The following is a 19,016-nucleotide window of genomic DNA, read 5'->3' on the forward strand; positions in this document are numbered from 1 at the left end:
GTTTCAAAGATGCCCACATACTTTTCTCCCAAAGGTGGAGGGGAGAGTCCCAGGCACCTTAGACAACGAAGCAGTGCGTGTGACTAGACAGATGCTGATTGAGTCGAAAATATACGTAGAGGCCTACGAGACTACGACATATCTGTAGGCAACAGGGTCCTAGTCCGTACCCGGAACCCTGCAAGGAAGATGTCACTCAACCACGAACCAATACCACTCCGGGTGATAAAGGTACACAAATCACAAGTGACAGCGGCAGATGGTCAAGAACAAGTTACCAGGAACTCGAGTTTCTTCAATAAGCTGTCTGAACCCCCAAGCCAGGAAAGGGAATGGCGCTGGAGGAGGTCGAGTGGTTGCGCCACACGCCTGGACATGAGTGATGGTGACGGTCATGATCATGGATGGACACCACAGAATGGAGCGGACGACCCGGACGCAGAAGCCCGCAGCGATAAGGTGGGAGAAGCGCCAAAGCTGGTAAGAGAGTAACAATATCCTATGCGTGAGTCCAGTTGTCAGCTGGAGTACCTGCAAGACTATGATACGAACAAGTGAGCATAGATGGTAATGTGAGTGCACAGATCGCCCAGTTGGTGATCATTCATGTACTTTGTTAATAAAAGTTGAAGTTTTGTTTCTGTATAAAAACGGAGGAGTGTGATGTTGCGTGCACAAATAAATATGTCCCACAATCGCTGTAAGGCAGTCACGAGCGGGGGAATGATGAAGGCAGACTGTTGTCTGTGTCTTCATTGCGCTCACTGCACGGTGCAGCCCACCCACACATTACACCACACTGCCTGCTTTTCTCATGATAGATAACACTCATGTTGGTAGCTTAGCTGTGACATGCTCGCTCTCTAACCAGTTCGACCAGAAACCCCCATAACTGGCAGGAGCCCCAGGAACTCAAATGCTCATGGCAGGTCCCACAAGACGCATCCAAAGAAGCTGCTGCCAGAGGTTCCATCCATTATTTCGATGCCCCTCTAAGCCATGCAGGGAGAGGATAGTTGTGGCATACGCTCACCACACTGCAACAACAACATAAAAACTCCACATAGACTTGCACAACAGAACACAGCGACTACCGACCGTAAAACACCCCAAGCCCAGCCAACGGACCCACCGGGCTGAGGCTGCCAACAGCACATCACTGCTTTCTTGCACTTTTCCAGCTCATTCCCACTAACTCAACCTCCCCTCTCCCTTTTTCAGAGCTGCCAGAGCGCCAGGGGACCACTCCAGTGGTGATAGTGCGCGGTACAAATATGCTTTAATACTAACATTAACATTAACATAAGACAGCCCAGCCAGCTTCTAGGGGCCCTGTCTAAGGCAGGAACAATTTTAACTACAGCATGCTGGGATACTGTGTCGTTATACACCTGGTGGGAAGGGTGAAACATGAAAAAAAATGGAGATAAAAGAAGGGTTCCTGACAATTGAGCTGGGTAACTCATAAGGAAGTACTGGGATGAGGAACAGGGTCACGAGGGAAGTGTAGCTCACTTTGTGATGCTTTGTGTGGACTGGAGATGAATTTCTTTGACAGTCAAAATAATTATCTAACAACGGTATACTGCTAGTTTGGACAAAATGGCCAAATATATACGCCATAAAAATAGAAGCAATCCTGAAACTGCTGAAACAGCAACAGTTGACTTCAGTTAGTAAAACACAAACACCATTTTGTGAAAAAAAGACCTGCCACAAACAATAGTCCTATCTACTGCTGTGAAGATATGTGTTCAAGTTCCTGAGATGCAGATTGGTCTCAAATTCTGGCTATTGCAAAATAAGCTTTACTCCTGATATTGTCACATATGTAAAATACATATACTGAACGCCAGTTCATTTGATTGACATTTGATTCGCACGGATATTAAAGACACATTTTGTGACATAATATTCTGTGATCAAATAAGGGGACCCCCACGCATATTTTGCCGCAAAGGCAGGGCCCCGGAAATCGCTAGGGCCGCCCTGCGCGCACCCCTTTCCATTTTACATCTCTACATGTGCCCATCTCTGCCTTTGTACCGTCCTAGGTCCCCTACAACTGAACAACGTCAGTGTTTACAGCGAGCTATATCCCAGCCTGCTGTTCTTCCGCGTTTAGCGTCCTGGTTGCCAAGGGGATGGACTCGACTTGGCAGCAACACAGAGACAGTGACCGACGCTCCCACAGAGAAGGAAACCTGCTCTAAGAGACTTAAGCATCGCCGAGGCCTCTCGCAGATACAATAGTGCAGTGCCCGCTGTGGCGTTACTTTGTTTTATGGTTAGACACTTCACGGACGAGCGCATAGAGTTGCGGTTTTGCTGAGACCTTAAAGCAGAGGCCGTTTCCAGCAACTGAGCCTCGAACATACACCCCGAAACCATGGAGGAGGAGGAAGAGGCCGAGGACTTCCCGGAAACAGGCGATCAGGAGGAGTCTTCCGTCGAGACTCAGGATGTCCCGAAAACATTCGAGCCGCAGGACTTCCCCACTGAGCCCGAGGACTACCCCAGCGCAACCGAGCAGGAGGACTCCTCCGTCGAGTCCCAGAACTTCCCCGGAGCATCCGAGTCCGTGGACTACTCAAGGGCAATCATGCTGCGAGAGGTCAAGGGTTCCCTGACCTTGCGTGCAAACCATTTGGTATATGGCAAGCCTACCTTGGTGTACAACTGGTAAGCAATCAGCAGCCTTCCATTAAACATGATCAGAGCCTCATTTTATTCGAAATGGAATTGTCGATTTGTTCTCACGTTCTTCTTTCGTGTCAGTCCTTTCCTCTTTTCTTAGACAAGCATCTCCAGTCTAGGCCATGCACTTGTGTTAAATTGGGGTGCAGTGGGAACCAAACAGGGGTGTTGTTAGGTCTGGAAAAGATTTGGAGCTACGTCAACGTCACTGAGACTCCGGGCTAGCTAGCCTTTTGGTTGTAGCACCTGAGCTTCTATCCGGGGCTACAAATGAAAAGACCCGGGGCTATAGCCCCCTCAGCCCCCTCCCCTGTACCCCATCAATGCCTATGCAACGAAAAGAGGCCCTGGAAATAATTTTCAAAGTGGCCCCTTATTACACATTTTCAGCAAGCCCCCCCCCCCCTTTTACTATGAGAACATTGGGAAATAAAATAGGTTACCACACAAAAGAGGCCCAGGGTGCAGAGGCCTACTGGGAAATCTCCAGGGTTACCCATAGGTCAGTCCACCCCTGGTGTTAAATGCTTTACAAAAGGCCATGCATCATTTTTCAGTTTTATGATATGATATAAATCATTTATAACACGCCTGTACACAAGTGTTTCTAGGCGCGATGAGCGTAAGGCCCTTTGGATAACATGCAAGCAATGGATGGGAATGCAGAATAACTCTGACACCAAATAATTGAACCAACTCAGGAAGATGGCAAAGTTTACTGTTTTAATATCAATTGTCTAAAACAGGAAGTTACAACAGACATCAACAGACGTTAGCTCGAGCTCTCAGTGAATTCTGCACAAAACACATTTTATATACTAAAAATGTGTCATAAGTGACATCATACTACGAGGCAAATAAGAAAAACCTACGAGGGTTTGTGATAGGCTCAAAGGGAACATCTAAGTATACTTTCTATAAGGGGTGGGATTGTGATTGGATGTCTACTGTCAGGTGGACAAATTTTGCCTACCTCTAAAACATGTAATCTTCAACACTATTAAGTACACAGTATACCATTGGCTCTCAAACTATAAGGCCCTTCGTTATATGGCCCTCTACAATTGGTTGGCATGCTTGTGCCATGTCTGGAACATTCAGTGCACTTAGCAGCAAGTAAGCTCAAACCCAGGTGCCAGGACGTGGACATGACTTTAGCTCCCCATCCAATTAGCCCATCATCTCTCATCACCCGTGCCTTCTGCCATGAAGATTGTCTTTGAACTTGGCCTTGCAGAGTAATCTTGTCTCTGGTAATATAAGGGAGTGCGAGCACGCACTATCATTGTTCTAGACCTCCAAGCTCAACTCTATTTGCATCCTTGGCTCACGTGACAGGAAACCACGATTTGGACCATTTTTCAGCATTTAAATGTCCTAAATGAATCAAACTGGGCGCTCATGGTGTTCTTTCTTTGCACCTTAACAAGGGATGATTCAGCTTCTCACGTTCACTGCCTTCAAGAACTGATAACCAGCCTTGGCTGCCTTCAGCTTTGACACCAGGCCAGACAGTCTCGCCATTCATTTTCACAATCTCAGCTTTAGTCTTGCTGCGACACAGCTCCCGGCCTTTCCTATCCCTGGGTCCAGGCTTATTAAATTCATGACGCCGATGTCCAGCTTATATACAATGGTGACTTCGCCTGCAGTCTATTCACTACGTATAGCCAGCTTCTAAAATTACTTAATCTACTTGCGTTACAGCATCTGTGCAGTTTTTGAATGGCTTGCATTTTCTGCAGTGCGTCACACACGTGCAATCTTCTTTTCGCACATGAAAGTTTACTCGATTCTTAAGTTTGTCCTCAGTTTCTATAAGGTCCATGCATTCTCTTCAGCCAGTATTCTTAGTTTGCCACGCTAGTTTCTTGTGACGTCACCAGCTCCTCTTTCACTTATTTTCATATTCCTTCAGGGAGTTCCCCCATCAGATTATCGTCTCTTCGGGAATACATTTGGTAAGACTTTCTCAGAAGGTACCTTCTTTCGAATATTCTGTGGGGCATGGTCACAACTGCTGGTGTCAAGCATGGCACAATCTCAGGCTTCCAACATACAGGAGGTAGCGGATGGAATTTCCTGCAGAGGCATGCAGCTGCTCCTCTACAGCGACAAGACAAGTGAGGGAAGACAGAGGGAGGACAAGACAAACAATCTTACTAGGCCTTGTGTCCAGAGGGAGGCACCTGCAGAGGAGAGAGATCTACCTCCCACTCTCTGCCTGGAGAAGCAACTGACCCTCGGAAAGTTGGAGGTGGCTGAGCGAAGGGCTCAAGAAGGAAGGTATTTTGGAAGAGAGAGTTGGATGTAGTGCGGGCCCTGGCCCCAGAAAGCCTTGTGGACAATGCAGAGGAACTTGAACTTGATCCTTGCAGCCAAATGGAGCCAGTGGAGAGATTTGAGGCTGTAGAGATATGCTCCTTGGGCTTGAGGCCAAGGATAAGTCTTGCAGTCCTGTTCTGCATTAGTTGCAGAGGGCGGAGAGTAGAGGAAGGCAGATAGAGAAAGCGGCTGTTGCAGTAGTTCAGCCTAGAGAGAACCAGGGCTCTGGAGAATGTGAGCTTCTGGGGAAAGTGAGGAAAAGAAGAATACCTCTGAGGAGGTGCAGCTGGTAATGGGCCTTCTTGGCAAGGTCCATGGTGTGAGGAGAGAAGGAGATAGGGGAGTCGAGGATGACACCAAGGTTTTTTGCCTTGCCGGAAGGCGAAGGAATAGGGCCCAATGAGGGCGGCCAGAGTGAGAGAGGGAAAGTGGGAGCAGGGGTCCCAATGAGAAGGTTCTCCGTCTTACTGGCATTAAGGCAGAGATCATTGGCGGCGCACCAATCCTGAATCGTGGAGAGACAGTCAGAAATGAGCGAGAGAGGAGTGGAGGCTGAGGGGAGCCTGAAAGAGAGCTAAGTGTCATCCGCATAACACTGAATGTTAGAGGAGAAGGTAGAGATCAGGTGGGCCAAAGGGGCGAAGTAGACATTGAAGAGCCAGGGTGAGAGGATAGAACCCTGGGGAACAGCACATGTGGAGAGAGAGGTTGTGGAGAGAAAGGACCCAAGTTGGACCTGGGAGAGTCGGTCCAGGAGGAAGGAGGTCAACCACTCTAGGGCCCAATCCATGATGCCCAGGTTCTCACGGAATCGATCGATCAGGATGGCGTGATTGACTGTGCCAAAAGCAGAGGAAAGGTCAAGGAGGATAAGGACAGATGGAAGGCTGGAGTCAAGATTAGAGAGCAGATCTTCACGGGTGTTCTGGAGAGCAGTTTATGTGCCTCTGACTGCTCTGAAGCCAGACTGATGGTCACGGAGGCAACCAAAAGATTCAGTGTGGAGAGTAAGCTGGAGATGGCCAGCTTTTCCAGGAGTTTGCCAGGAAAGGAGTGATAGAGATCGGGTGATAGTTTACCAGACAGGCAGGATCAGCAGAAGGCCTTTTAAGGAGTGGGTGTACAAGGGGCTGCTTGAGGAGAAAGATCCTGTGGTGAAAGAGTGATTGCAGAAATCGGCCAAGGCTGGAGCGAGGGTGTCAATGTGGTCCTTGATGGTTCTGGAGGAGCAGGGGAGCACCTGTTTGGACAACACTTTCATAGATTGGACTTGTCTAGAAACATTGTCAGGTGTTGTCAGAGAGAAAGAGTAGAAAGGAGGAGGAGAGGGAGAGGCGGCCAGAGGGGGACCGAGAGAGGTTGAGGGAGAGGAGGAGGAGAACAAGGACAGGATGTCCTGAGGTTTAGTGGTGAAGTCATAAGCCAGAGCTGTACATAGCGCCTAGAAGGGAACAGGAGCAGTGGAGACTGCGAAAGAGTTGGCCAGCCCTTGCATACTTTAAAGAGTACAGCCGTGTTGTTGTAGGCTGCAGAGAAGCAGGCTTGGATGTGGATTCTCTTCTTGGACAGGACAGAGAGTCTGTATTGCCTTTGGAGCAGGCGGCAGGCCAGATTGTCAGAGGATGCGCCCGAAGCCCTCCACTTCCTCTCAGCCAGCCAGCACTTGTGTTTCAGGGTGGCAAGGTCGGAGTCATACCAAGAGTTGCACTTAGAGGTAGGCTTCAGACGGATACGCATGACAGGGGCAAGGATGTCCAGATTGTTGGAGATAGAAAGATGCAGGTTAGAGAGGGCTGTGTCAGAGTATGGGTCAGCCACAGGAGAAGGAGGAGCAGAGAAAGTAGAGACAAGGGCATCAACTCACACATGCTTCATGGGCCGAATGATCAGGAAGGTAGGTGGCAGTGCTGGGGTGGGCCTTAACTGAGGGACAGATAGTTTCAGGTGAGAGGAAAGCAGAAAGTGGTCAGTCCAGGAGAGAGGAGTGGTGAGAGGGCTAGAGAGGGGTATGTCTGAGGAGATGAGAACATCCAAGGTGTGTCCAGCAGAGTGTGTCGGACCAGAGGGTAGAATGGAAAAAGAGAGAGTGTCACAGAGGTTGCGGAAGAGCCCAGAGGAGGGATTAGAAACATCCAGGTGGATGTTGAGGTCTCAGAGGAGGAGAAGTTGAGAGGTAGAGGCAAGGAGAGAAGAGGAGAGGTGAGCACACTCTGAGAGGAAGAGGGCAACCTGGCCAGGTGGCCTGTAGATGGTGGCCACAGTCAGAGAGAGGCCAGGAGAGATAGAGAGCCTCTAAACCATGCATTCAAAGGAGGAGAAGGCCTGCGTAGGAATGACAGAAGCAGGGACCCACTCTGGAAAGAACAGGGCTGTACCACTTCCGGGTTGATTGGTTCTGGGCTCGGAGAGGATCTTGTAGCCTACAGGGAGAGTGTCAAAATTCGTTTACAGAGCTGGCCGTGGACCATGTCTACATGAGAGCGAGGACATCCAGGTCAAGTTCTTCGAGGAGGTGGCAGATGTCAGAGGAGTGTTTGACAGCAGAGCGAGAGTTGAAAGTAGCGACTTGGAGCAGGTTGCCACATTTGAAAGACTTCCTGGCTGGGGTACAGGCTTGAGGTACACCAAGCGAAAGTGGTAGAAGGTGGCATAGTCACCTGAGATGAGGAGGAAGGTGCCAGAGAAACGGCGGAAGAAGGAGGTGGCAGAGGATCCAGAGAGGTGCTAGTAGGAGTAGCGGGAGAAGGAAGGAAGCTGATAATACTCGAGAGACACCTATTGAAAATGAGGAGATTGGACTGAGGGCCGTGGGCCAAGACGGTGCCCTTCAGATGGACATTAATGATGGGCTTGGAGGGAGAAGTGGAAGGAGGCCAAGAGGACCTCCTACCGAGTGCCACCATTAACGGGAGAGGGAGAGATAGGAGAGAGAGCCGAGACCATATCACGGGTCCATAGGAAGCGTTGATGTGGGTATCAGAGAAAGGGAGGCCAGGGTTGGAGACCAGGACATCCCTCTTGAACATTTTACTACCAGACTTAGTGAGAGGGATAGAATAGGAGATAGAGTAGCAGTTCGAGAAGATGGGGAGATTGAGGGCACTAGTTTCAGCACAAACAGCAATGTAAAAACACCCATATTCGACTATCCTAGAAAGAGGTAAAAAGGCAGAGATTCATCACAAACAGTAATGTACAAAATGGCCACGCAAAACAGTTCACTGAGATTCTATGGGTAATGTAATATGAACATAGAGTAATTAGAGGGGTGGGTCTGTTTAGTGGGGTGTAGTGATTGCTGCACCCCATGACCAACCAAACTTACTTGATCAGTTGCAGCAGGTTGATGGCTGCAGGCTTCTTGCTTCCTTTGCTGACACTGGAACTGCTTCTGTGGGATCTGCCCTTTGCCTCAGGGTCCTTCGCCAGAGGGGGCTGCAACGGGCAGACGGCTGCCCTAGAGGGACCTATTTAGAAGGGCAGATAGTCCAGTCCGGCAATGGGGCGGGGAGGAAGGCAGAAGAGGGGAAGGGAATGAGCAAAAGGAAGGGAGGAACATCTGGCAAGACACTCTGCAAGGCTACACAAGGATTTCAAAACTTTTACTTTTAACCAAAAACAACTTTCAGAAAGCAGACCCCTGATTGCAATTACCATCATGTAACTGGCAGTGCAGACATTCTACAATAATTACTCTGTCAATGAGGCCAAAACGTTTCCTTGAATGATTTTAAGGCAGTAGAGCATGCTGCGATGCGGCTCATCTATTCAAGTTACACTTTCCCAGAGCGAGAACGCTTTGAGTATGCATAAGTTAAAGGTATCACAATTTCAGTGCAGCGTTAGTAACAATATGCCAGGATGTTTAGTTAGCAGACAAAGAACACTCACCACATCTGCAGCATACAGCATGAGACACTGCAAGGTGCTATATGTACATTTGGTAGCAGAGAATGTTCCCTATCCAGTCGACCTGGGCCCAGATCTAGACTTTTGGACGATCAACGTCTTCTGCCATTAGCCAGAAGATTGTGGAGCTTGGCTGTGGAGAGCGGCGCGCAAACACACAGCAAACACACATTTGGAAAGAATCGGTCGACAGTTGCCCCCTTACAGAAATTCCTGTCCGGCCCCTGCTGGTGCCCCCATGGAATGAAGGCAAAGTGGTTGATTGGGGAAGAGTCGATGCAGAGGGACTTGAGCTGAGCCACGGATATAAGTAGAGCATTGAAAGTAGCAAATAAAGTGGAGGGGCTATAGTATATATATATGGTAACAGATTTGTGTTTAAAGAGATAGATACCTCGTTTCCGGGTTCCAAGGGGACCAAAGAATACATATTAAACTCTAAAGCATAGTATATGGTAGGGATTCCTGAGGCAAGCGCCAATAAGAAGAATACGTATTATACTCCAAGATGGGGTAAATAGTGAGATGAGATACATTTACTAGAGATAGTAAAGGATGGCGTATGCAAAAAATTAAAAGTGCACATGCGTATGGCGTTATAAATATGTCAGCGAACAACTGTTATTGTGTTTAGATTAAAAAATGTTAAACGATAGTAAATAATTAAGGTGATCATCACATTTTAAACCAAGAGATTGACATCAATCATGGAAGGATAAAAGTTGAGAAAAAATAGTAATGTTAAACCAAAGGTTCTTGCAGTTGCAATAATGGAACAATAGGCAGGCAGGAATCGATAGAACTAAAAACAAAGAAATAAAGAAAAAAATGGAGATTTTAAAATTGGTTAAAATATTGGTCTTTTGTAGTAAAGGGCGGCGATTGATGGCGATTGCCCAAAAATCAATTTTTGTGTTGTGAGTTTTGTAAGAACCCGGTAAGTATTGATAGTCGAAATCGACTTGTCATTGTGCGGGACACTCCCCTTCTACATCTATGCAGGACATTACAAGGATATACATTTAAGATTACACAGTATCACGCGAAGTGGGTGAAGGGTACGACTAATGAAATACTTATGCCATGGCCTCAAGGGCTCGTTGTAAAAAACAGAATGCGACACATGACAACGTATATTGTATGCTACATACATGGGGAAGAAGTTACAAAAAAGATTGGCCATTTTAGAATTATGGAAGATGTATCAAAATGGGAAAGAAGACCTGCCTGAGAAGGAGTGGATGCTTAATCAGCATAGAGAGGAGGATGTAATGGCCTGAGCTTCTCTCACCACATCTCCTAAAAATGATAGCACAACGGAAGATAAACAGAGCATTCCTCTTTTAAAGGAATTAAAGGCAGTGGCGGGGTATGTTAATCCAACATATCTACCTCCCGCTTATAATAGTGAAGACCATATGGAAGAGAGAAAGATTAAGGAACGTAAAAATATATCTGCATGCAATGAATGTAAAGAGCGTGATGAACGAAGAAGTAGACAGTTAGAAATAGAGGAGGAAGCTAAGAGGCAAAAAGAAAGGAAAGACAAAGCCAAGGAAATAACCATAATGCAAAATGAATGGATGGGAGGACAGATAATACTTAAGTTAGACGGAAATGGCATTGATGAAGAAAGAGAAGAACGGGAAGAGAAAGAAAAGTTACAGGAAAGCATACAAAGAAGAGAAGGAGAAAGAGAGGAAACAAAGGGAAGAAGGTACAAGGATAAAAAGAAAGAGAAAGAAAGAATAGAGAACAGGAAACACAGTGAAATAGAAGCCCAGATATTGAAAGAAGGTAGGTTGCAAAGAAGGCGAGAGGAAGAAGAGAACAGGGAGATTAGAAGGGAAGAAGACCTGCGAAAAAGTAGGGAACAAAAGGATGATGAAATAGATTATCTTGTTAACAGATGCATGGTGCCAGTCGAAGCATGGGAATGATGGGAAGAATAGAGAGGGTCACAACAGCCCAGTAGGATGGGCTGACTAGCAAGAGGCAGAAAATATAGGGAAAAGGATCAGGGATTTATACAGGAAAATAAGGGACACGTATGGATACAAAGATAAAAGGGATGGTGAAGGGTCTCTACCAGAAGGAACAGGAAGTAGATTTGGTGATGCAATGGCAGACAAGCATTGGACATTGTCCTTAAGCGGGTTGGATTTGATGATGAGGAAAGAGACGATAGCCATACAAGCTGGGGTATAATGATGTCAGGTGATGAAAGGGAACAAAACGAGAAGGCACAGAGAGAGGGTGCATGTGGTTTTTCAATAGATCCAAGCATAGAAAAAGGGTTAAAGGGTCAGACCTAGAAGACCCTAAAGAAAAAACACCTGAACCAATACCATATTCTGGACAACCACCATCATGATCGCATAGTGCAGGGAACATATCCCCACGATATGTGAGTCGATTAAGGTCGCTGCCAGGCCGAAGACAGACAGGCGAAACTAGTCCCACCTGGAAAACGAAAAGTGTAGGTGGGTATGATTATGGGCGAGGGTATACGCAATTCCCATTATTAGAGAAAGGGGGAGGAAGACCGCAATATATTCCATGGCCACAGATGGATAAAGAAAACTTAAGTGTAAATTGCCCAGTTTGACTGCAGGTGCAGGATTTTTTAAAATGTTGTATTATGATGTGTACAGTTCAAATGAACGTTTACATATTCATTTATCATTCAAATAAGATAAGTAAAAAAGAAAAACATTAAAATGTACAGTTAATTTCCACATAACAGATCTTAAATGTGTCTATACATACTATCAAATCTATTTCACAACACAATATATATCAAAGCATAAATTAAAATAATAGGCCAATATTTCAACAAATATCTAGTGTATCTAATTTCCCAGTTGCGCACACTCCTTTCCAAACATGGAATAGTGCTAATTGCAATTTTTTGTTGTCAGTATTCAAACAATAACACCAAAATGAGTCATTTTTTTATACTGTCTGCCTTCGCAAGATATGAGCCCAAAAATCGAAGATGAAGGGCACCCACCATGAGTTCAACATCCAGTAAGAACATGGCGAGCTGACTCCTTTTTTTGCACAATGCCGCAATGCTGACATATTCTGTTTTCGTTGGCAGTATTCAACTCAGGCCCTATAGAATCCAGGACTGGGAGTTTATTCAGCCTAATGAGTAGCAGAACTCGGTGTAAGGTTGTAGATGGGCAGATTCTGAAATAGGTTTGGGGCGCTTATATTTATGTAACCAGTATCAGCATCATAGAGCTATAGCTATTTAGCGTTGCCATGTGCGTAAAATTCCTTGTCCAATCCCAACGTTCCAATTTAAATGAGAAGTTCTTTTTTACCAGGAAGTAGTCTTCATTCCATCTGGTCTCCAATCTATTTCCTCGAAGGTCTTATTCACTAGCATAGTAAATCTACCCCTGGTACCGAAGTCACTTTCTTTCCCCAATAATTTTAACAAAGGGCAAAGGGAAGTGGTTTGGGACTTAATATATGATAGGCATCACCTTTTCAATAGCATTGTTGTTAATGACATAAGGCTCAGTTCCAACCTAATTAGTTCTATAGGAGTACTAGGGCCCAAAGAGAGCATGCTCCTCCAAAACATTTCCTCGATTGTCTTTACCCAAGTTAAATCGTCTAAACTCAAAGCTTTAAACCCATATGAAATAGTTGGACAGAAGCTTTGTTTGTAGAGGGCCAACCATGTAAGCTGTAACCAGAGACTTAATTAATGTACTTTCTTATCATCAACGTAGAGGCGATTTCTTGCGCTTTTTATGTATAATTACCGCTGGAAAGTCGCCTCTAGTCGTTAATTCGCAGCCCAAATATTTAAATTGGTCCACATATTCAACGTGCTGTCCCACTATCTCAATCCGCGGGTTAGCTGTGTTTTTACTTACAAAAGACATTAATTTAGTCTTAGCATAATTTGCATTTAGGGATTTTTTCATGCCGGAAAAGGTATAATCGCATATAACCAAATCGCCTGCAATAAACCTTTTCACTGTCAACTCTCGGTTGGCAAGAATTCACTCTGCTCAAGTAGTTAGGCAAGTCAGATAGATAAATATTAAAAAGCAGTGGAGCCAGCACACAGCCCCGTTTCACCCCTCTATACATTTCTATCAGGCGCGTGATGGCTCCAACTGATGTCCATCTTAACCTGTACAGATGTTGTCTCATAAAAGCCCTGCAGAGCAGCTAGCAGGCCTCTGGGAAAACCAAAGGATTTTATCTTTGTCCACAGCTTCTGTTTGTCAATGGAATCAAATGCTGCCTGAAAATCAATCATGGCAACTCATAATGATGGATTATCCTTAATCTTGGCTTTCCTAATCAACGTGTCCATTAACCAAAGGCATTGAATTGTTCCCAAGCCCCTCCGAAAGCCCATCTGAAATTTACCCAACAGATTTTCATTGCATTCCCACTTTTCAAGTGCATCTAATACAAGTGAGGCAAAGACCTTACCTGAGACATCGAGCATTGCTAATAATGTAAAGTTCTCAGGCAGATATCTACTGTTCTTCTTGTGAACTGATATCAGGATAGCATTGGGCCAAGAAAGCGAGATTACCCCTGTAATTTTTTGCCTGTCCTACATCAGTACATCAGACAGAATCAAGCCAGTCTTGCCTATGCGTCGCAGTTCTGCTCTCATTTCCCTTTTTTTTCTCATGTGGCTTCATCATAATGATGTCTAGTTCCTGGTCTGGATACAAGAAAATAATAACCTACTTCAATTTACTCCGCTCTTAAATGCTCAATTTCAGTGGTTAGGTTTTCACTGGCACATTTTCTGGCTTTCTCTAAATTCTTCTCTGGCAAGGTAATTCTATTGCCAGCCATATTTACATCTATGTTTCAACAAAGCTTGCCTCTTCCATTAGAGGCCGGCCAGCTAGGGTGAGTGTGACCGTAGCATGATCACTGAATTTGTTTTCAGTCACGTCTAGCTTTCTAACCAGTGGTAATATTTCAGTATTACAAAAGAAATAATCCAACCTAGCTGCCCTAGATCCATTTTTCAAAGTGTCTCTAGCAGGTATATCCCCCATCACTCTTGGCCATTAAGTATAAAGCAATCCCATTCCAATAATGCTTCAGACCATAAAATCCCCTTCAAAGTGGTAGAGTTGTTTTCCATTTCAGGTATGCAATGCACAAAATCAGTTTCCAACAGCTCACATTTACAATTACATTGTGCATTCAAATCCCCTCCCAATATAATCCAATCGTGTGCATGCAAAGATGTAATTTCACATATAATTTCCGCCACCAGTTCCATTATAGTGGTCGAATTTAACCTGCCAGGTGGATCATATATATTAAAAATGATGAAATTTACTCCAACATTCGGTAGGCGCTCTCTCACAGCCAACACATAAGGGCACCACTTCTTAAGGCTAATGTTTTTGGCCTATATACCATTTATTACTCCAATGATGAGGCCGCCATAAGGGCGACCTCTCAATTTCTTTCCTGACATTTTTTGAAACATTTGATAGCTGTCTATGCTTAATTTCGATAGTAGCCAACATTCTTGCAGGAGAAATATGTCATGCTCCAGCAGCAATCTTTGGGAGCCTTCCTTACCTATCAAATGTACAAAACCACATGTATTCCAAGTGCAAAGTGACCAATTTATGTTGGTTATTACTTCTTGTTGGGTGCTGCTCTGTACTATCCTATTTAGTACACTTAACATGTTTTCTTGCAGTGTATTTGTATCGCTCCTTGCTCCAATTTTGCTAGTAGTTGCTTTAAGAGCTTCCCAAAGATTCTCCACGGGCAGACACTTGGAGGCTGCAGGAAGGATCAGTTCCACTGCAGTATCCAGTTCATATCAAAGTTCGTAGTATTTGGATTTGTATGTTCTCGGCAAGTTTTCCATTTCAGTTGATCACCAATGTACTCTGCTACAGTGATACCAGGGATTTTAGATCGGTTCAAAGTGGTCCAAATTTGACGTGTCCAGAATTCTTAAAGACAGAATTCTTTGAGTCAGATTGGGGGGGGAGGGTGTGGCCGAGCGGCAAGGAAGATGGTCGCATAACGGAGGAGCTCCGGAAAGAGAGAGTATATTTTATCTCTCAACACTAATTTACTTCGACGATATGAGAAAGTGGAGAATTACTTTCAGCGTTATTTGAGTGTTGGATACAGCATTATCACATGCTACAAGGAATTTATTTAATTTATGCCTGACACGTCTGAATGCTGTAGGACTTTATCACCTCATGAAGCTGTTTCTCCTCAGGGTCATGCCTCGCACGTTTTGTATCTGCTGTCTACTGACATTCGGAATGAGTTTGCACATACCGGTGAGTCTTTGGTGTGGAATTCAGTGGGTTCTGATGTCCAGTTGCATTTTCCTTCCTCGGTGCGTCTGCACGAATGGTGAACTGAAGGCCTGAAGCAGCGGCATAAAGTGGGAGGCATCCAACGCTTCACGTCAGCTGACCGCACCCGAATCATAAAGTGCCTTGCCCCGCATGTCTTGTAAATACTGTCTGCTGACATTATGAATGATTCTACACCTCCCGGTGGGTCTTCGGTGTGGATTTCTGTTGGCTTTGATGCCCACTTGCGTTGTTCTACGTCGATGCGTTCGAACGAATGGCGAACTGAAGCCCTGAAGCAGCGGTGTAAAGTGGGAGGCACCCGACGCTGCACGTCAGCTGACCAGATCAGAACGGCTAAGGTATTCTTCTGCGTGGGGATTCGTTTTTTTACACCACAAAGCCTACAATTCATTTTAAAGCACTTTTGTCACACGGTGGCCAGCTGTATTTCTCATATGCTTTATGCAGAGCTTTTCAGTATCTTTTACTGATAAAATTGGACTTTATTATATAATGGAAAACACCATTCTCCCTATAAATTATTACTTCTATGGAGCTCATCTGATGTGGGCATACTCATTACGCTATCTCCAATATAAATAATGTTTTATATTAGCAAGTTAATGCTTAAATCCACTTCCACAATTGGTTTGCTCGTGTTGGTGATCACCAACTCACATATTCTAGGATAATATCATTCAATCTGTACCCGCATACTATATTATGTAAACAATGTCATCAGAGAGTACATCCATCAATGCCTGCATGGACACAATTCTGCAAGAACTCGGCAACATACGTACCTCGATTTCCTTGCTTGATTCGCGTTCATCTTCCATTCAAGATGAATTGAAAGATTTGAAGAATGACGGTAAGCATTTTTCTGGAAGATTAGATGAAGCAGAGGATAGAATCAGCACAATGGAAGACAGAATCGAAGGTTTGGAATGTATGCAAACCAAAATACTTCAATTAGAGGGGGAAGTTACATATTTAGAGGACAGGAATTGCAGAGATAACTTGCGTTTTTATGGTATTCTTGAAAAGACTGAGGGAGATGATCCTATCAATTTCCTAACAAATTGGATCCCCTCCATTCTTGGAAATACATTCTCACCCCCATTTGAGATCCGAGCTCACAGAATTAGATCTAGATTTACTAGAACGGATGCCTCTCCAAGACCAATCGTTGCATGCTTTCTTCGATATCAACGAACGAGGCAAATTCTTCAAGCAGTCAATAAAAAATCTCCCATTCTTTTCCAAAACAAAAACATCTTTATTTCTTCTGACTTCTCTAGGGCTACCCAGGCTAAAAGAAAGAGATTTCTGGACATGAGACCCACGCTCAAGTCACTTAACATCAGATACGGCCTATTTGATCCAGCTAAGATGATTATCACTATTCCTTACGGCCCTCCAAAGAGTTTACAAATCCTGATGACTTATATGATCTACTTCAAGCTCTACAAACTACTCCAATGGACGCCTCATCTTCTAAACCAATCACCAACTCTTCATCAGACTCTCTATTTCCAACTCCAGCTCTCAAGACTCCCAAGTATCAGCATATAAAGTTTACTTTCAAACGTAGTAGGTCAACTTCCTCTATCCCTTTGGAAATTCCTACTACCTCAAGCCACATTAGCGATAAATCTAGATCTCCAATTAAAACACCAGAACCCTCATTCACCACTTCATTATTGTATTGATGTGCAGGTTAATAACTTACATTTTTGTTTTAGTTACTATAATATTCCACATTCATAATTGAGTTCATTTTTCTTTTTTCTTCATGGCTATTCTGATAAACATAATACCTTCTTTACCTTGATACTATCTCTCCTCTCCATCTCTTTCGATTGTGCTCTTTTCATCTACTCACCCGAAATATCCTATGAGAATCTTGTTCTTTTTTCTTTAAAAAAAATATATATTGCTTTAGATAGCAATTAATATACATCCTTGTCATTTCTTATCTTCTATTACCTTATCGCTATTATCTTTTCTTTTTTTCCATTACATTTTTATTGGCAGATTCCCATAGAAACAAGAGTAACAAGAAAGCAACAACTTTGCTCCCAAACCCCGCCCACTTCCCCGCATTCCCTCCAGCATTTCTCTGAAACCGTGGGGACCATTTTATGTAGGCTAAGGGGGGTGCGGTGCCATCTCAGTAGGAGCTTCACCCAGATCTCGAACATTTGAATAGACTTTGCAAGTTTTGGGATTTGGGACCACAGCCTCAGCCAATCCTGAACCTCTATGCCTGACCCTAGATCTTGCGCCCATTTACTCATACAGTTCCTAGAATGTATAGGTTCCTCGCATTTTATTAGTCTGTAAATGGAGGAAATTAACCCCTTATCCCCCGACTCAGTATCTAGGAATTTTTCAAAGTGGGTAAGGGAGCAAGAACCCGCCTGGTTTATTGATGGGTGGGAAAGCCAGTGCCTGATCTGGAGATATGAGAATCTTTGCTTCTCCCCCACTCCAACGTTTCTCTTACACTGCTCAAACTGCTTCACCCCCCCCCCCTTTTAACATATCTCGCAGCATCCTGCAACCACCTGAAAACCATGGGTCGAACCTCGGGTCGTATGTGGCCGCTGGGGAGAATTGTGGGTTGCCATGCAGGGGTGAGAACGGGGATGGGAAGGAGGTGATCTGAGCCCTCACTACGGCCTGGTCCCAGGCCTCCCCTATTGTTGACGTTATTGTACTACAATACATTCTGGTCTGCCTGTCTTGCTTCGGGAGCCACAGAACCCCCTCCAGGTCCCTCCCGACCACTGCCCTGTCCATCGATCGCCACACCTTGCCTCTATCATCCCGTTGCCAGTCTCTAATGACCCTCAATTGAGCTGCGACATAGTACACTCGGAAGTCAGGTGCCCCTAACCCCCTCTTTCCGGCAATGCCTTCATCGTGGAAGCAGCTACCTTTGGACGCTTATGATTCCACACAAACCTACTGGTTAGTTTCTGCAGGGTTCTAAAAAAGGAAGCAGGGACACGTACTGGCAGGGTCATGAAGTCATGTAAGAGGAGCGGAAGAATTGCTATCTTTAGAGTATTGACCCTACCCAACCATGAAATCTCCAGGGGACTCCAGTCTACCAACTTGGATTTCACCTTCTGCAGTAGCGGAGGATAATTTGCTGAATAGAGATGCCCCACATATTTGGTCAGCTGGATCCCCAAATACCTCAGAGATGAGTCCACCCACCTATAGTTGTAAACCCTACTGAGGTCCTGGATAGCTGGTGAAGACAAGGTAAGGGGAAGCGCCTCAGATTTATGAATATTAATTTTTAGACCTGCTACCTGCCCAAATCTGTCAAGCTCTCTTCCCACTGCTTGCAATGAGATGATCGGATGGGTCAACGAGAAGATCATGTCATCAGCAAAAGCTGCAATCTTATGGATCTCTCCCCCGAATGGGATTCCCTTGACATCATCCGCGCCTCTGACCGTCTCTAAGAACGGTTCGAGGTAGAGGGCATAAAAGAGCGGTGACAACGGACAGCCCTGCTTGGTGCCTCTTCCCACCGGTATTGGGCAGAGACTTGGCCATTAATTGCAAGACGTATGACCGGGCTTCGGTAGTTCGCTCTTACCGGATGAATATAAAATCCGGGCCAAAACCCATTCGACCCAAGACCGCAAAGAGGAAGCCCCACTCAACCCGATCAAAAGCCTTTTCGGCATCGATTGCTAAAAGGAGGGCCGGGATGTTCTCTTT

General features: G+C 45.1%; 1 protein-coding gene across 1 annotated transcript in view; it reads left to right on the forward strand.

The window, feature by feature from the left end:
• Window positions 1–2,147: 2,147 nt before the first annotated feature.
• CFAP95 (cilia and flagella associated protein 95) overlaps window positions 2,148–19,016 on the forward strand; it is a 244,276-nt gene continuing 227,407 nt past the window's right edge. The window contains exon 1 of the mRNA XM_069625791.1: window positions 2,148–2,682. Coding sequence (XP_069481892.1) covers window positions 2,390–2,682 — 293 coding nt within the window. The 5' untranslated portion in view covers window positions 2,148–2,389. The remainder of the gene's footprint in view (window positions 2,683–19,016) is intronic.

Source organism: Ambystoma mexicanum, chromosome 6p (genome assembly GCF_040938575.1).
Source record: "Ambystoma mexicanum isolate Mex_15411 chromosome 6p, UKY_AmexF1_1, whole genome shotgun sequence".
NCBI classification, from domain to species: Eukaryota; Metazoa; Chordata; class Amphibia; order Caudata; family Ambystomatidae; genus Ambystoma; species Ambystoma mexicanum.